Consider the following 17567-nt stretch of genomic DNA (forward strand, 5'->3'; position numbering starts at 1 on the left):
AACTTTTGCCATTCAATCTGTACTGTTTTGGTATGTATTCGTAGAAGAGATGTGAGATGAGGTAAAAAAAAAAGAAAAAGAAAAAGAAAAGAAAACACTTTGGAAGGAAGTGAAGAGAATGTGAGTGGAAGCATCAAAGAAAGAAGAGGGTAGAGGATAGTAGGATGTTGATTTAGAACAATGCTCTTGGAAAAAATTGGGTTGAGCAATTTAAGGCATTACTGAGTATTAAAAAGGATGTGGACCTTGAAATTAGTGGAGTACGAATGGAGCAAGGAATGCATGTGCTCAGAGAACTAAAGTCTCTGCACCATCCCACTGAAGTGTGAGTTCTCATACTTTAAAATTTACATGTATATTCATTTTCCTAATATTATGTTGTGATTCATGTATGCACAAATGGTTGGTGGTCACCATAATAACTGTGTTCTTATTATGGTGTGTTCTTATTATTATGTGTTCCTCCTTTATTGTACTGGTTGAAAACTGAAAAATCATGGTGTACCTGTTTACCTATTTTCCATTTTCCTCTTTGTCATTAGAAATCCAAGACATTCAGTAAACAATGCTGGTGTAACAAGCTTATGAAAACTAATAGGAATGTGATGACTTGAGAAAAAAAATAATGAAGTGAACTAAGAAAAAAACTAATGAGGTGAACAGATTAAAGCATAAAGAATGCACAGTGTTTGTGCTCTTCCTCTTGGTTGTGTGTGAATTGACTATCAGGCAAGAGAGATAAAAAAACAAAAAAACATACATTTCATATATTTCAGAGAAAAGTGAGATAGGAGGTTGACAAAAATTGGCCCTTTTTGGCATTCCCTACGATATCACGTAAACCTATTTTTCCTGTGTAAGATTGACTTCAGTTCTGGATTTCCAAGCTCAGTATTTCGAGGAACATACCCAACTACAACAATAGGCAAGTCAATACTGGCATATATGATACCCATCTTAAATTTTCTCTTCTGTTTCCACTTGCTTCTTCTAATCTTCACTAAATTTACTTTTGCTTGATAATATTCTTTTAAGGTGGCTTAGGGTCAGTTTCCCGTGTTTCAACCTATCAATAATAGTAGACACCTGCCGAAATGATAATTACTCCCAGTGAGGTCTAAAGCACTGTTCAGGGGGTGCTGTGAACTTATCATTAAACCCAGCTGTGACCTCACTGAACGTTTCCCTTTGTGTCTCACAACACAAGGGGGCAGTCACAGCCTGCCCTCTAAAGACAACTCTCTTCCTTCGCACAAAACTACAAGCACCTAATAAGACACACACCCTTCACTCAAAAATTTTAAACTCATCGTGGCAACTCCTACACCAGCCTCAGAGTCCCCATCTGGGGAGGGGACCATAAATGTCCCCAGGTTGGACTGCCTTTCTGTTGATGACCCTAAGTGTCTTGACACCCCCTTCAACTTTTTCTTCATTAACTTCTGCAACATTCGTGGTCTAAGATCTAATTTTCAGTCTGTAGAACACCACCTCTCCTCTTCTAAACCTCATCTTCTTTTCCTCACTGAAACTCAGGTGTCTGAGGCAACTGACAGTAGCCCTTTTTCTGTTCCCTTCTACTTTCTCTATCCTCATTTTCTATCCAAAGCTGGATGCTGCATTTATGTGTGCAATGACTTAACCTGCTCTCGTGGCCATGCTCTTGAATCTTCCGAATTTTCCACCATCTGGCTGCGACTACAGAGTCACTCTCATACCAAATTTATCTGTGCTGTATACCTCTCACTTAACTCCTCTGACTATAAGAAATTCTTTGACTACTTAACTTCCAAAGTGGAGCACATTCTGACCCTCTTCCCTTTTGCAGAGATCTCCATTCTTGGAGACTTCAATGTTCACCACCAGCTTTGGCTTTCCTCTCCCTTCACTGACCATCCTGGTAAACTATCCTACAACTTTGCTATCCTCCATGATCTAGAGCAATTGGTGCAACACCCTACTCGTATTCCTGACCGTCTTGGAGATATGCCCAACATTCTTGACCTTTTCCTGACCTCTAATCCTTCTGCTTATGCTGTCACCTTTTCTTCTCCATTGGGCTCCTCCGATCACAATCTCGTATCTTTATCTTGTGACCTCCTATCGCTCCAATCCCTCCTCAGGATCCCCCTAAGCGAAGGTGCCTCTGGCGTTTTGCCTCTGCTAGTTGGGGGGACTTGGAGGTATTTTGCTGATTTCCCTTTGGAATGACCCATCTTTGTGTGCTGAGCGCATAACAGAGGTGATAGTGTCTGGCATGGAGGCATACATTCCTCACTCTTTTTCTCATCCTAAACCTTGTAAACCTTGGTTTAACACAGCTTGTTCTCGTGCTATGCATGATAGAGAGGTGGCCCACAAAAGGTACTTAAGCCTTCCATCACTAGAATCTCATGCATTTTATATTTCTGCCCAGAACCATGCCAAGTCTGTTCTCCAACTAGCCAAAAACTCCTTCATTAACAGAAAATGTCAAAACCTTTCAAGATCTAACTCCCTTCGTGATTTTTGGCATCTAGCCAAAAATATCTCCAATAACTTTGCTTCTTCTTCTTTCCCTCCTGTATTTTAACCAGATGGCACCACTGCTATCACATATATTTCTAAAGCTGAACTCTTTGCTCAAACCTTTGCTAAAAACTCTACCTTGGATGATTCTGGGCTTGTTCCTCCCTCTCCTCCACCCTATGACTATTTCATGCTACCTATTAAAATTCTTCGCAATGATGTTTTCCATGCCCTCGCTGGCCTAAAGCTCAGAAAGCTTGTGGACCTGATGGGGTCCCTCCTACTGTTCTCCGAAACTGTGCCTCCGTGCGTGCACCTTACCTAGTCAAACTCTTTCAGCTCTGTCTGTCAACATCTACCTTTCCTTCTTTATGGAAGTTTGCCTACAATCAACCTGTTCCTAAAAAGGGTGACTGTTCTAATCCCTCAAACTACCGTCCTATTGCTTTAATTTCCTGCCTCCAGCCTCTCTCCCACTGCCGTCATGTTGCATATCTAGCTGTCTTCTACTGCTATTTTCATGGTAACTGCTCTTCTGATCTTGCTAACTGCATGCCTCCCCTCCTCCCGCTGTACAAGACTTTCTTCTTTCTCTCACCCCTATTCTATCCACCTCTCTAATGCAAGAGTTAACCAGTATTCTTAGTCATTCATCCCTTTCTCTGGTAAACTCTGGAACTCCCTGCCTGCTTCTGTATTTCCAGTTTCCTATGACTTGAATTCCTTCAAGAGGGAGGTTTCAAGACACTTATTCATCAATTTTTGACCACTGCTTTGACCCTTTTATGGGACTGGCATTTCAGTGGGCATATTTTTTTATTGGATTTTTGTTGCCCTTGGCCAGTGTCCTTCCTACATAAAAAAAAAAAAAAAAAAAAAAAAATATATATATATATATATATATATATATATATATATATATATATATATATATATATATATATATATATATATATATATATATATATATATATATATATATATATATATACAGTAAAATCCCTCTTATCCAGCATTAACGGGACCGCTGACATGCCGGATACTTGAATATTACTGGATACTTGAATAGAAGTGAAATTATGTCCACAATCACCACCCTACACTCACGCATCTTACCATAACAAAGATCAGCTGATCTTAATCAGCAGCTGATCTGATCAGCTGCTTAAGTGTAAGCACAACACGCTTCCTCTTTTCTACAACTTTAGGCATGATGAAGGCGTCAGGCAATAAACAGTGCACATGCGGGAGTGAGTCACTGAGTAAACACAGTGCAGTGGGCCGCGGGTGGCGCGAACCAGTGCACTCTGGTGGCGAGGGGACAAAATATATATATATATATATATATATATATATATATATATATATATATATATATATATATATATATATATATATATATATATATATATATATATATATATATATTTTTTTTTTTTTTTTAGCGTCTAGTTTTCCCTAGTCTGTTAGGGCTGAGACGGTGCCTCCTGATGAAGGACTTTTGGATTTGGCATTTGGGAACCGTTACCCCGAGTGGATGCCCTTCCTACCCTCGGACCGCAGCCAGGATTCGAACCCGTGCGCCTGATGACCACTTGGCCCCCAAAGCGCGCGCGGTGCCACTGTACCACGGCGGCTCCATATATATATATATATATATATATATATATATATATATATATATATATATATATATTTTACAAACTGTAGAAGTACATATGCATATTTTGATTAATTATTATTAAGAATGTTTATATAATGAGAAAGATTTTTGCAGAATGCATTATTCATATGATTATAGAGATCATTTATGTTCTTTATAATATGCTATCAAATTAGTACATTTAAACTCAGGAATTTAAATATAAAGCTATTCATTCTAAAGATTTTTTTTATTATTTTCCATTTCTGCTTCTCAGGAAGGGACAAGTAGTGGACATGTACAACAAGAAGATAAAATATTATGCAGAGGTTCCAGATGTTTTGAAATGGCTTCACAAAGAGGGATATGTGCTGGCAGCTGTGTCCCGCACTGGAGAAATTAAAGGGGCCAATCAACTTCTTGAACTCTTTGACTGGGACAAATACTTCACATACAAGGAAATTTATCCTGGATGCAAGATAACTCATTTTAATCGGTAAGTTTTGAATAAAGATTTAAGTATGTTTAAGGAGCTAATTTTCCATACAAACTAATGCACTCTGATCCTCCATTTAATGCATGAGGTTCATTCCTGAAGAACTGCAGAGTAAACAAAAGTATATTAAATTAACCTTCTTTTGTTGACCCTATTTATATTATATATCTGTCGAAACCATGTCTTAGAATATCTTATGTAATATTGTGCAGTCACCATCACTGCCACATCAAAAAAAGTATCATCAAATGAGGTGTCCAACAGGCCTCACTTGATAAACACCAAAAAAAATACAGCATTGAGAGGTTGTTAGTTCAGTATTTTATGAGGTAGTGGGCTGTCCCCCACCATCTTTTTTTGGGGGATTTAAAATTAATTCTTTACAATTTTGAAAATGCTTTTGTAATTTTTTTTATGAAAAATGCTAATCAATATTAAGTGATTAAAAAGTATTTAGAAATAAATTAAATTGTAAATTGATTTATCATCTACTACTGAGCTTTAAGTGTATTTTCAGGCACCTTGTTGATTAGAAATTATGGTACTTGTTTATTTGCATTACAATAGCTTTGAATATAACAATAATTAGGCATAATAAATGTGTTACTACTACTGCTACTACTACTACTACTACTACTACTACTACTACTACTACTACTACTACTACTACTACTACTTTTACTACTACTACTACTACTTTGAGTACTACTGTTGTCTATAATAATAATAATAATAATAATAATAATAATAATAATAATAATAATAATAATAATGATAATGACAAAAATAGTAATGATAATGATAATAATAATAATAATAATAATAATGATAATAATAATAATAATAATAATAATAATAATAATGATAATAATACAGTAAAATCCCTCTCATCTGGCATTCGAGTATCTGGCAGCTTCAAGTATCCGGCACATTTTTCCCCGAGCCTTAAAATCAATGAAAAATCAATGTGTACTCATAAAATTGATTTAAATTCCCATGTGAGGCATACTTTGTCCCCTCGCCACCAGAGCACACTGGTTCGCGCCACCCGCGGCCCACTGCACTGTGTTTACTCAGTGACTCAGTCCCGCGTGTGCACTGTTTATTGCCTGACGCCTTCATCATACCTAAAGTTGTAGAAAAGAGGAAGCATGTTGTGCTTATACTTAAGCAGCTGATCAGATCAGCTGCTGATTAAGATCAGCTGATCTTTGTTATGGTAAGATGCGTGAGTGTAGGGTGGTGATTGTGGACATAATTTCACTTCTATTCAAGTATCTGGTAATATTCAAGTATCCGACATGTCGGCAGTCCCTTTGATGCCGGATAAGAGGGATTTTACTGTACTGCAGAGCTACAGTGCTGCATCATATCAGCTTTGAGGAGAAAACACACTCTTTTAGGGATTTTGGCACCCACTCTCTATTATATTTATCAATGATCTAAACCAAACTTCTTGTCCTATCCACTCCTATGCTGATGATACCACCCTGCACTTTTCCACATCCTTTTGTAGAAGTCCAACACTTCAGAAAATAAACAGCTCATGCAGGGGAGTCACAGTATGCTTGACTTCTGTTCTTTCTAAAATTTCTGATTGGGACAGAGCAAATTTAGTATTGCTTAATGCCTCAAAAACACAATTCTTCAGTCTATCAACTTGACACAGCCTTCCAGATAGCTATCCCCTCTTCTTCAATAACAATCAACTGCTTCCCTCCTATGCTAAACATCCTTTGTCAGTTCTTTACTTATAATCTAAACTGGAAACTTTACATCTCATCTCTGGCTAAAGCAGCTTCTATGAAGTTTGCCATTCATTGTCCTCTCTGCCAGTTTTTCTCACCCTTTCCCTCCCCACCCCAGCTGCTAACTCTGTACAGGGGCCTTATCTGTCCATCTGTCCAGATATGGAGTTTGCTTCACATATATGAGGGAGGAAGGGGGGAGATGCTTCTATTCACACTGCTATTTTAGAGAGAGTGAAAACAAAAGTTTTTCATCTTATCAACTCCTCTCCTCTGACTGTCTTCAGCTTTTCTCTCATCACAGCAGTGTTGCAGCTCTTGTTATCTTCTACCACTATTTTCATGCTAACTCCTCTTCTCATCTTGTTAACTGCAAACCTCCCCTCCTCCTGCAGCCTGGGTGCACAACACTTTCTTCTTTCTCTCAACCCTATTTTGTCCACCTTTCTAATACAAGAGTTAACCAGCATTTATCCCTTTTTCTGTAAAGTCTGGAACTCCCTGCCTGCTTCAGTATTTCCTCCTTATGACTTGAACTCTTTCAAGAGGGAGATTTGAAGGCACTACCCATGTAGTGTAGCAGTATAGTGAAGAACAGCCCACTGCCCCAGGACACAGGCCCTGTAGTGGTTTATTTTGAGACACTAGTTTAAAATTAAAATTTAATTTAAAAACCTATCATACTGCACTGCGGTGAGTCTGGCTTGAGATTCCATGGCTTACAGACCTCTTAGAGCCATATAGAGATGGGGAGGGTTGTGCTGTATGGTGTAGAAACCCTGCACCATTACATTAAGTCCATGAATAGGCAAACATACCTGTCTTATGCCTTCAGCCAGCCATCTTGATAAATTATATGAATAAAGGCATGTATAACTTGAGAAGGAGAGAGGGAGAAAGGAAAAAAAAGTGTGCATGAGAAAAAAAAAGTCTGCATGAGAGAGAGAGAGAGAGAGAGAGAGAGAGAGAGAGAGAGAGAGAGAGAGAGAGAGAGAGAGAGAGAGAGAGAGAGAGAAAGGTGGGGAGTCTCATTTTAACTTGGATCATACGCCTGGCATATTTTGAGTCTTGCATGTGGCAGAAGCCTCAAGCCTGTCACTACTTATTAGTATCACATCACACATAAGGCAAGGTGTGCTCTCTCTCTCTCTCTCTCTCTCTCTCTCTCTCTCTCTCTCTCTCTCTCTCTCTCTCTCTCTCTCTCTCTTATGCTATCAAATGAGTAAGTATTACATTATTTGCAGAATGTATTATACATTTTTTTGTGTGTGTACTGAAAAATTATGAAAATGAATTACAAGCAAAACAACATGAGCAGCCTTATGGAATGTATCTTGCTTGTAACTTGAACACCCTCTTTGCGTGTGTGTGTGTGTGTGTGTATTTACGTCAGATTCAGCCCCTCTCGACTGTCGTTAATTCAGGTCGGCTTTCCTAAGCTACCTCCTTCGTAGTTTAGTGCAGGGCCCAAATACACATTTACAGGGCCCTTCTGGTCTTTTGCAGCAATTAATAAGGTGAGGTCACCACTCCATTTTTACCTGCTCATGAAGGAATCAACAACTCTTAACAGATGCCAAACACACTCCAGTCACTGGGAAAGAATTGCAAAACCATGTGCTAGGGGGCACAGCTACAACAAAAGACTCTCACCTCTATGAGGTTTATAGTAATCTGTGAGCTACCTTCTATGAAAAGATAGGCTGCCCATGCCCACGGACTATTATATCCTGTTGGCTAGCAGTATATTTACAGTCTCTCTGAGGATGGGAAGATACCACCTAAACATGGTAAAACTCAAGGAGAGAGGAAACAACCATTTTTCAACAGTGAATCTGTATATCCTTTGGCTTCAAAGCTCCCAACAGAACTCTGAATCCCAGTAACATTTAACGGCATGAAAGGACAATGACCCAAATACGGGACAACAGGCAGGCCCCAAGAAGGTTAGGAAACTGCACTCGCTTCCTCCTCCCTCCACCTTCAACACCACACAATCACAACAGATGCAGGGATGGGTAGGGAGGACTCATGGTCACCACAAATCTATCTGGCACAACACTCAGTCATTTCTGTAACTAGTGTTTTGTCCTACTTAGTTGGTAGGGGCATTCTGCTGCTGGCTTATATGCAATAATAGCTAATAAGCACCCTCTAATATATACCCCAACCTTGTGCCAATACTCCATCCCGCGCAACAACTTAATCACATCCATCCTGCATGACACCAAAGGCCCAGCTGGATAAAGGAAACAGCATCTCTCCCTGCACAGGGAGCATGGGTGCGAATTGCATGACAAGGGAGAAAGGGGAAGAACAGGAGAGAGATGGGGGGTGGGGCAACAGGCTGCTGTCCCACTCTCATCACTCATCACTAGCTTGCTCTTTCTTTATCTCTCCCTCCTTGTTCTTATCTTCTTTCTATCTCTTTCTCCTTCCCACTATTTTGCTCTGTGTAACATTATGTATAAATATATATATTCACATACAAAGTAAAACCTCCCTAAACTGAAACCAAATAAGCTGAATATCAGATGATCCTCCTCAGCCAGTTTGCCCATCTCCACTCCATCCCCAGTCACTCCAGAGCCACCAGCAAAAATCTTTGACTCAAACTCTGAGTGACAAACAAAAGTACACTAGTAGTACAGTGCATAATGTTTGTTAGCTCTCATGTGACCAGTGTATTGTGTATGGTTAAGTGAACACTTCCCAAGTGAGTAGTTGTGTAATGTTACATGAACTCTTAAGTGACTGGTTAATGTGTTGTGTAATAACAAAATATGAAGTAAATATTTATCTTGGAGTTTATAATGTGCTTATAATGTGATAACAAATATGCTGAAAGTAACGATAAAGGTTCATCTCTATGTACATAGAAACTGGCCAGAAACATGTATTGTTGGATAAACCAAACTTTTGGATAAACCGTCAGCCACCTCACCCCATATAGTTCAGTTTATGGAGGTTTTACTGTGTGTGTGTGTGTATATATATATATATATATATATATATATATATATATATATATATATATATATATATATATATATATATATATATATATATATATATATATATATATATATATATATATATATATATGTTTGGCTGCCCCTGACCAAATTGGGACCCTAAGCAAAATTTTATTTGAAGACCCCTCCTACCTCTCCCCATTCCAAATATGTCATAGGTACAAAATAACAACAACATACCATTTAACTTGACAATCTTCATTAGTAGTAACAAATGTACTGTAAGTATAGATACAGTAGTTTGGATGTATGAATAAAATAAAATAAAATAAAATAAAATCTATGCATTCATTGTGCATATGCACAAGTGTGGCCCCTTGCACAAAATGTGGGCCCCATGGAAGGTGAGGCCCTATACTCAGCATGTGTTCTGCATTTAGGGAGGGGTGGCCCTATATATATATATATATATATATATATATATATATATATATATATATATATATATATATATATATATATATATATATATATATATATATATATATATATATATATATATATATATATATATATATATATATATATATATATATATATATATATATATATATATATATATATAATGAGGTGCTCAGATCCAGAATGACATAAGCAACCTCATGAATGAATTTATTATTTTATTGCTTTGTCTACTCCAACCTTTCTACTATAGTCTGTTTAGAGCATGAAATCTGTTCAAGGTGGGGCTAGTATGGTGGCTTACCTCCAGCCATACTGCCAAATCAACCTTCATACATGGGCCTCTCTCTTTTGTTTTCCATCAGGGTGCTATTTGAAAGTGATATTTTATGTATTCTGTATATAGTAAAGCTACATAGTACAATGAGTGTTGATGTTTAGGATTATAACTATGATTTGTATTAATTATATGAAGTGGCAAATATTTTTTCCCATGTTGTCACATTGTCCTGGTAGTAGTGGTGGTGGTGGTAGTGGGGTATCATTAAGAGGGATTAGCACTCCCTTGCAGGTGTGTGTGTGTGTGTGTGTTGAAGGAGGAGGAGGAGGAGGAGCAGTGGGAAAGGGATTTTGATGAAAGTTACAACCCCGACTCGCTCACGTTCCAGGGTCCTGCATAGCAGGGAAATGAAAGTGGTTTACTACATCAACAAGTATTTCATTAAAGAGAAAGTTTGTAATGGATTCCTTATCCATTGCATGGGCTGCAAAAGCCATCAACGTTTCCAAGAAAACTGTTCAAAGAATCTGCTTGAAATGAGGGTGGACATCACCAGAAAGGACAGTCATTTTGTCACCAGAGAAGAGGAGATATTCTGCACCTGTCACCACCCTACATAACTCTGATAAATGTGTTGTAAGGCATTTTTTGAGAGGCATCAAGTCCCAACTCTGCTTAAAATTCAAGAAGTGAAGGAAAAAATATTCTTCGGTGGCTGCAAAACTTCCCTTCACAAGATTGAAATTGATAAATACTACATAAGTATAATATAAATAATATATATGACTAGCTCCACAAAAGAACAATCCAAGTGCCATTTCTTAAAAACTGCAAAAAATAGCTTCTAAAGTTTTACACTTTAATATTTGGAAAACCAACCATACGATTTTTGCGATATATCAAAACACTCCTTAACATGTCAGCTTCCTAATGGCATAAAAAATATTTTTGATCCAATCATACATTCAGTGATTATTGATAACAAAAACAGTCCAGTCACGTGGAGTTCAAGATAGATTTATGTATTCTTGTAAACTAAGATAATAGAAATGACTGTGACTCTAATATGAAGTAAAATTACAGGTGTACTTACCACACTGGTGTAAATGTTGACTGTTGAATGTTGATTCCCCCTTTCCTGCCCCTCCCCCCTTCTACCCTAATCTCATGGTTAGTTGTCATAATCGAGCACCTCATCGTCATCCTCATCAGGAGGCACGACATTGTGCTCAACTGTTCCAGCCTGGAGGCCCTGATAAAAGGCCTTCTTGTCATCTGGCATGAGGCATAACAAGCGTGTTAGGTCACTGAGCTTCTCTTCACTGAGGTTTAGAGGGGCATCATACAGGGGTGGGAGGGGGACAGTACTCAGGTCGAACCTCCCACAGGACTATGCTTCTCTCCCTTTCATCAGTCGGACCTCAGTGACATTGTTGTCCCTTGCACAACATCAATAGCTTGTGGGTCATCAACATCACTGTCAGAACCATGTGCAGCCATTGTCAAAATCAACTCGAAAACGTAGTACAATCCAAGAAACATTTGTACTAGTGGCATAGCTCAAAGGAGAGTCCCCAGGAGGGCAGGCAGCTAGCTCATTGGCCATGCGCTGCCTATGTCACGACATCACATGTCACATTATTGGCTGACTGGCCTTGGTCAGTTGGCCAAGTCATACCACCAAGTGTACGGGTTGGCTGGCTGCCATGACGTCACAGCTCAGGGTGCTTGGATGTTTCTCCCGCAGAGTACATTAACCCAGGAACCTCCATGTCAACAGAAGTGAAAAATATGCACATTGTATTGAAGTTTAGACCATATTGTCATAGAGAGAGAATAATCTAAACAACATCTAGTGGAAGAGGATGCCTTGAGCTCCCATTTGTGCAGGAATACATGTTTTCGCCGAGGATGGCGCTTGGATCATTCTCCCGCAGAGCTACATATATATATATATATATATATATATATATATATATATATATATATATATATATATATATGAGAGAGAGAGGGAGAGAGAGAAACATATGTGAAGGAAGGGAGACAGACTTAATCTGATAATTGGCGGACAAACTGGCAGCATTGCACTCATGGGAATTCCAGAATCTGCCACACCTTGAACGGACTTCATGCTCTGAACTGACTATATGACGGTAGTGAGTGTGGACATCAGAATGGACCCCACAGTAGGGTAAAAAATCTATTCAAGTGAAATTATCCATGGAACCTTATTATCTCGCTGGAGTGATAGCTATGAGTTGCTGGGGACAATGAGAAGTAACTCCCTCGCCACAGCAATGTGAGAAGAGCCAGCTAATGATGGCTTGTGCTGCAAGTCACATGTCGTGCTGGGGCACCTCTCCACCACCACACCCACACTTCACACTCTTCCTGCCTCCAGCCTGCTTGCTACCCTTAAATTACATGCTGTTGCATTAATTTTGGTTTTATACAACACATTAAGTCGATCATCATTATGGCAGACAACAGTGTACCTCCCTGTGGAGCCAGGAACCTCCAGAGGAAGGAAGAGGGTATGTAATCCTGCAGATTATAAGAAAATATCACCAAAGGACAAAACTATGTGGGTTAAGCCTACATGAGCTTTGCAAGTATTGGATGATTTAATTATTTCTTTATATTCTATTATCCTTTATACCAGTATATTTTCATAGTGTTTATTAGTTCTTGTTTTACTTTCTTCCAGTTTAATTTTTTTTTGAGCTTGTATCATCCTCTTTGTTTGTGTTCATCTTAGGAAGTACTTATATGTCGCTTATGTTTTTGATTGATAAAATTAATAAGTTCACTAAAAAGACTTTTAATGGTTGTGATTCTCTTTTTAGTACATTGAAAATAAAACAACTTGATGGAATAAAAAAATAAACAACGTATGGGCAATAGATACAATTTTGATGTAGCTGTGTGATAGCCTTAACAAAATTGTATTGAAGAAAATGCAGTCACATTTATTTTTAATAATGCAATTCAATCATAACTTCAAAAGGTAATTCAACTAAGTAGGTGTAAAGGGCATAAATTATTGAATATTTTGATACTGATCATTGCTTTCTATTTCAATGCATTGAAGAGATATTGCATTTTGAAACTCAACAAACTTTGACGCTGTTTTTCTCCTTTTTTTTATTTTCAGCACTTATGTCACTGGCTCTAGGTGCCTCATGTGTTATTATGACCCTGGTTCAGCCTCTTTTACAGGCGTCACTATAATTGCGTCAGCTTTCCCTAGACTAGCTCCTTCTAGCCAAGTGCTGGCATAAACACGACAAATCCAGCCCTTTTTTGGTTGTCCCAAACTATCAAAACAGAGGTTGCCACTCAGTCTAAACCTCCAGCCTAGAAAGGAATATAACAAACTCCTGCTTGCTGAGAAAGAATTGCAAATCAGGTAATAGGGAGGATGGGCACAGCTAAGACAACTGACACGGGTGAGGCTTATAATATTTTGTGAACAACCTCCCACATAATTGGCCAAAACCCAGAACATTATACCCTCATGCACATGAATAGTTTACCTACAGTCTCTTACAGGGCTACAGATAGCTCTATACATGCAGCTATGAAATTCTCTGGCTTCAGAGCTCCCAGCAGCAAGCTTTGAACACTAGGTTCGTTTAATGGCACAAAAACACTAATGACACTAATACACCACAACAGACAGGGCCTGGGACAATTGGTAAACCACACCCAGGTTCCCAACACAACACAAACCACTAGGATGCCATGATGGAGAGTGTTTGACTCGTAGTCCACCACAATTCGACTGGCAAAACATTCAACCAAGCCTATGACTGGTGTTTATCCTACATGGCAAAGGCAGGGTCTTACTGCTGCTAACACTTACGCAATAGTTACAAGTAATAGCCCTCTAAATTATCCCCCCCCCAACCCATGTGCCAGTGCTCTGTCACTCAAGCAAGCTATGTATATCCTGTCATGACAGTCCTTGTGGTCCAATGGACAAAGGAAACAGCGTCACCTGTGCCCAAGCAGCAGAATTACATGACAAAGGGGAAAAGGGGAAGGGATAGGAAGGTGGCTGCCAACCAGCCCATTCATCACTACGTAGACACAAGCCCACCCCAAAAAGACTACAGTCTTGCAAAAAATTCTTCAATTATGGGAGGGGCTGGGTGAAATTTAATAAGATATGTGGGAGGCCAATCCTTCTATTATATTATATATCAAGCTCAACATGAGGAGACAAAAGGAAGTAAGAAAATCTAATGGAGGAAGAAAACTAGATAGGCACATGGATTTTTAAAGTAAACTGGGGAAAGTGGACTGGCACTTATTGCGCCTCAAGCATCATCGTTCTTTTTCTCGCTCTTGTTCTCTCCCGCTACTACACCACTCATATCAATATGTGAGTAGCCAGCTGCAACAAGGGGCCAAGCGCCAACCACCATGAAATAGAGTTAATAATGTATTCTATTCTATAATTTCCCCTAAATCTTAGAAGTAACATTGATGTGATTGTAGCTCTATTATTGGTGCAGCTAATGTCCATTAATTGTAGTGGTGTGCATCTCATCAACCATGCTATTGCCATCACTATCACTTTTGGTAAATATCAGATGTTTAAGGAGGCAGCTGTTGATAATGATGGTTAATTTTAATGCAAAACATTAGTGAAGGAGGAGGCAGTAGACACCTGCCGAAACGATAATTACTCTCAGTGAGGTCTAAAGCACTGTTCAGGGGGTGCTGTGAACTTATCATTAAACCCAGCTGTGACCTCACTGAACGTTTCCCTTTGTGTCTCACAACACAAGGGGGTAGTCACAGCCTGCCCTCTAAAGACAACTCTCTTCCTCCACACAAAACTACAAGCACCTAATAACACACACACCCTTCACTCAAAAATTCTAAAATCATGGCGACTCCTACACCAGCCTCGGAGTCCCCATCTGGGGAGGGGACCATAAATGTCCCCAGGTCGGACTGCCTTTCCATCGACGACCCTAAGTGTCTTGACACCCCCCTCAACTTTTTCTTCATTAACTTCTGCAACATTCGCAGTCTAAGATCTAATTTTCAATCTGTAGAACACCACCTCTCCTCTTCTAAACCTCATCTTCTTTTCCTCACTGAAACTCAGGTGTCTGAGGCAACTGACAGTAGCCCCTTTTCTGTTCCCTCCTACTTTCTCTATCCTCATTTTCGATCCAAAGCTGGATGCTGCGTTTATGTGCGCAATGACTTAACCTGCTCGTGCCCACGCTCTTGAATCTTCCGAGTTTTCCACCATCTGGCTACGACTACAGAGTCATTCTCATACTAAATTTATCTGTGCTGTATACCTCTCTCCTAACTCCTCTGACTATAAGAAATTCTTTGACTACTTAACTTCCAAAGTGGAGCACATTCTGACCCTCTTCCCTTTTGCAGAGATCTCCATTCTTGGAGACTTCAATGTTCACCACCAGCTTTGGCTTTCCTCTTCCTTCACTGACCATCCTGGTGAACTAGCCTACAACTTTGCTATCCTCCATGACCTAGAGCAATTGGTGCAACACCCTACTCATATTCCTGACTGTCTTGGAGATACGCCCAACATTCTTGACCTTTTCCTGACCTCTAATCCTTCTGCTTATGCTGTCACCCTTTCTTCTCTGTTGGGCTCCTCCGATCACAATCTCATATCTTTATCTTGTCCTATCACTCCAATCCCTCCTCAGGATTCCCCTAAGCGAAGGTGCCTCTGGCGTTTTGCCTCTGCTAGTTGGGGGGACCTGAGGAGGTATTTTGCTGATTTTCCTTGGAATGACTACTGCTTCCGTGTCAGAGACCCGTCTTTGTGTGCTGAGCGCATAACAGAGGTGATAGTGTCTGGCATGGAGGCGTACATTCCTCACTCTTTTTCTCGTCCTAAACCTTCTAAACCTTGGTTTAACACAGCTTGTTCTCGTGCTATACATGATAGAGAGGTGGCCCACAAAAGGTATTTAAGCCTTCCATCACCAGAATCTCATGCACTTTATATTTCTGCCCGGAACCATGCCAAGTCTGTTCTCCAACTAGCCAAAAACTCCTTCATTAACAGAAAATGTCAAAACCTTTCAAGATCTAACTCCCCTCGTGATTTCTGGCATCTAGCCAAAAATATCTCCAATAACTTTGCTTCTTCTTCTTTCCCTCCTCTACTTCAACCAGATGGCACCACTGCTATCACATCTATTTCTAAAGCTGAACTCTTTGCTCAAACCTTTGCTAAAAACTCCACCTTGGACGATTCTGGGCTTGTTCCTCCCTCTCCTCCACCCTCTGACTACTTCATGCCACGTATTAAAATTCTTCGTAATGATGTTTTCCATGCCCTCGCTGGTCTAAACCCTCGGAAGGCTTATGGACCTGATGGGGTCCCTCCTATTGTTCTCTGAAACTGTGCCTCCGTGCTTGCACCTTGCCTAGTCAAACTCTTTCAGCTCTGTCTGTCAACATCTACCTTTCCTTCTTGCTGGAAGTTTGCCTACATTCAACCTGTTCCTAAAAAGGGCGACCGCTCTAATCCCTCAAACTACCGTCCTATTGCTTTAGTTTCCTGCTTATCTAAAGTTTTTGAATCTATCCTCAACAGGAAGATTCTTAAACATCTATCACTTCACAACCTTCTATCTGATCGCCAGTATGGGTTCCGTCAAGGCCGCTCTACTGGTGATCTTCTGGCTTTCCTTACTGAGTCTTGGTCATCCTCTTTTAGAGACTTTGGTGAAACTTTTGCTGTTGCCTTGGACATATCAAAAGCCTTTGATAGAGTCTGGCACAAAGCTTTGATTTCAAAACTACCCTCCTACGGTTTCTATCCTTCTCTCTGTAACTTCATCTCAAGTTTCCTTTCTGACCGTTCTATTGCTGCTGTGGTAGACGGTCACTGTTCTTCTCCTAAATCTATTAACAGTGGTGTTCCTCAGGGTTCTGTCCTGTCACCCACTCTCTTCTTATTATTCATTAATGATCTTCTAAACCAAACTTCTTGTCCTATCCACTCCTACGCTGATGATACCACCCTGCACTTTTCCACGTCTTTTCATAGACGTCCAACCCTTCAGGAGGTAAACATATCACGCAGGGAAGCCACAGAACGCCTGACTTCTGATCTTTCTAAAATTTCTGATTGGGGCAGAGCAAACTTGGTATTGTTCAATGCCTCAAAAACTCAATTCCTCCATCTATCAACTCGACACAATCTTCCAGACAACTATCCCCTCTTCTTCAATGACACTCAACTGTCCCCCTCTTCTACACTGAACATCCTCGGTCTGTCCTTTACTTATAATCTGAACTGGAAACTTCACATCTCATCTCTAGCTAAAACAGCTTCTATGAAGTTAGGTGTTCTGAGATGTCTCCGCCAGTTTTTTCACCCCCTCAGCTGCTAACTCTGTACAAGGGCCTTATCCGTCCATGTATGGAGTATGCTTCACATGTC

At 39.7% G+C, this 17567-nt stretch overlaps 1 protein-coding gene across 2 annotated transcripts in view; it reads left to right on the plus strand.

Annotated features, from left to right (window-relative positions):
* The window catches only part of LOC135094948 (magnesium-dependent phosphatase 1-like), a 91682-nt gene that overhangs the window by 48579 nt on the left and 25536 nt on the right, over nt 1-17567 (plus strand). Inside the window, exons 4-5 of one of the 2 annotated variants that reach the window (XM_063995478.1) lie at nt 4428-4646; nt 10500-12932. In XM_063995478.1, coding sequence (XP_063851548.1) covers nt 4428-4646; nt 10500-10731 — 451 coding nt within the window. In that variant the 3' untranslated portion in view covers nt 10732-12932. Of the gene's footprint in view, nt 1-4427; nt 4647-10499; nt 12933-17567 lie in introns of those variants that run through there. The other variant, XM_063995479.1, reaches the window with a different exon arrangement.

Source organism: Scylla paramamosain, chromosome 47 (assembly GCF_035594125.1).
Source record: "Scylla paramamosain isolate STU-SP2022 chromosome 47, ASM3559412v1, whole genome shotgun sequence".
NCBI lineage: Eukaryota > Metazoa > Arthropoda > Malacostraca > Decapoda > Portunidae > Scylla > Scylla paramamosain.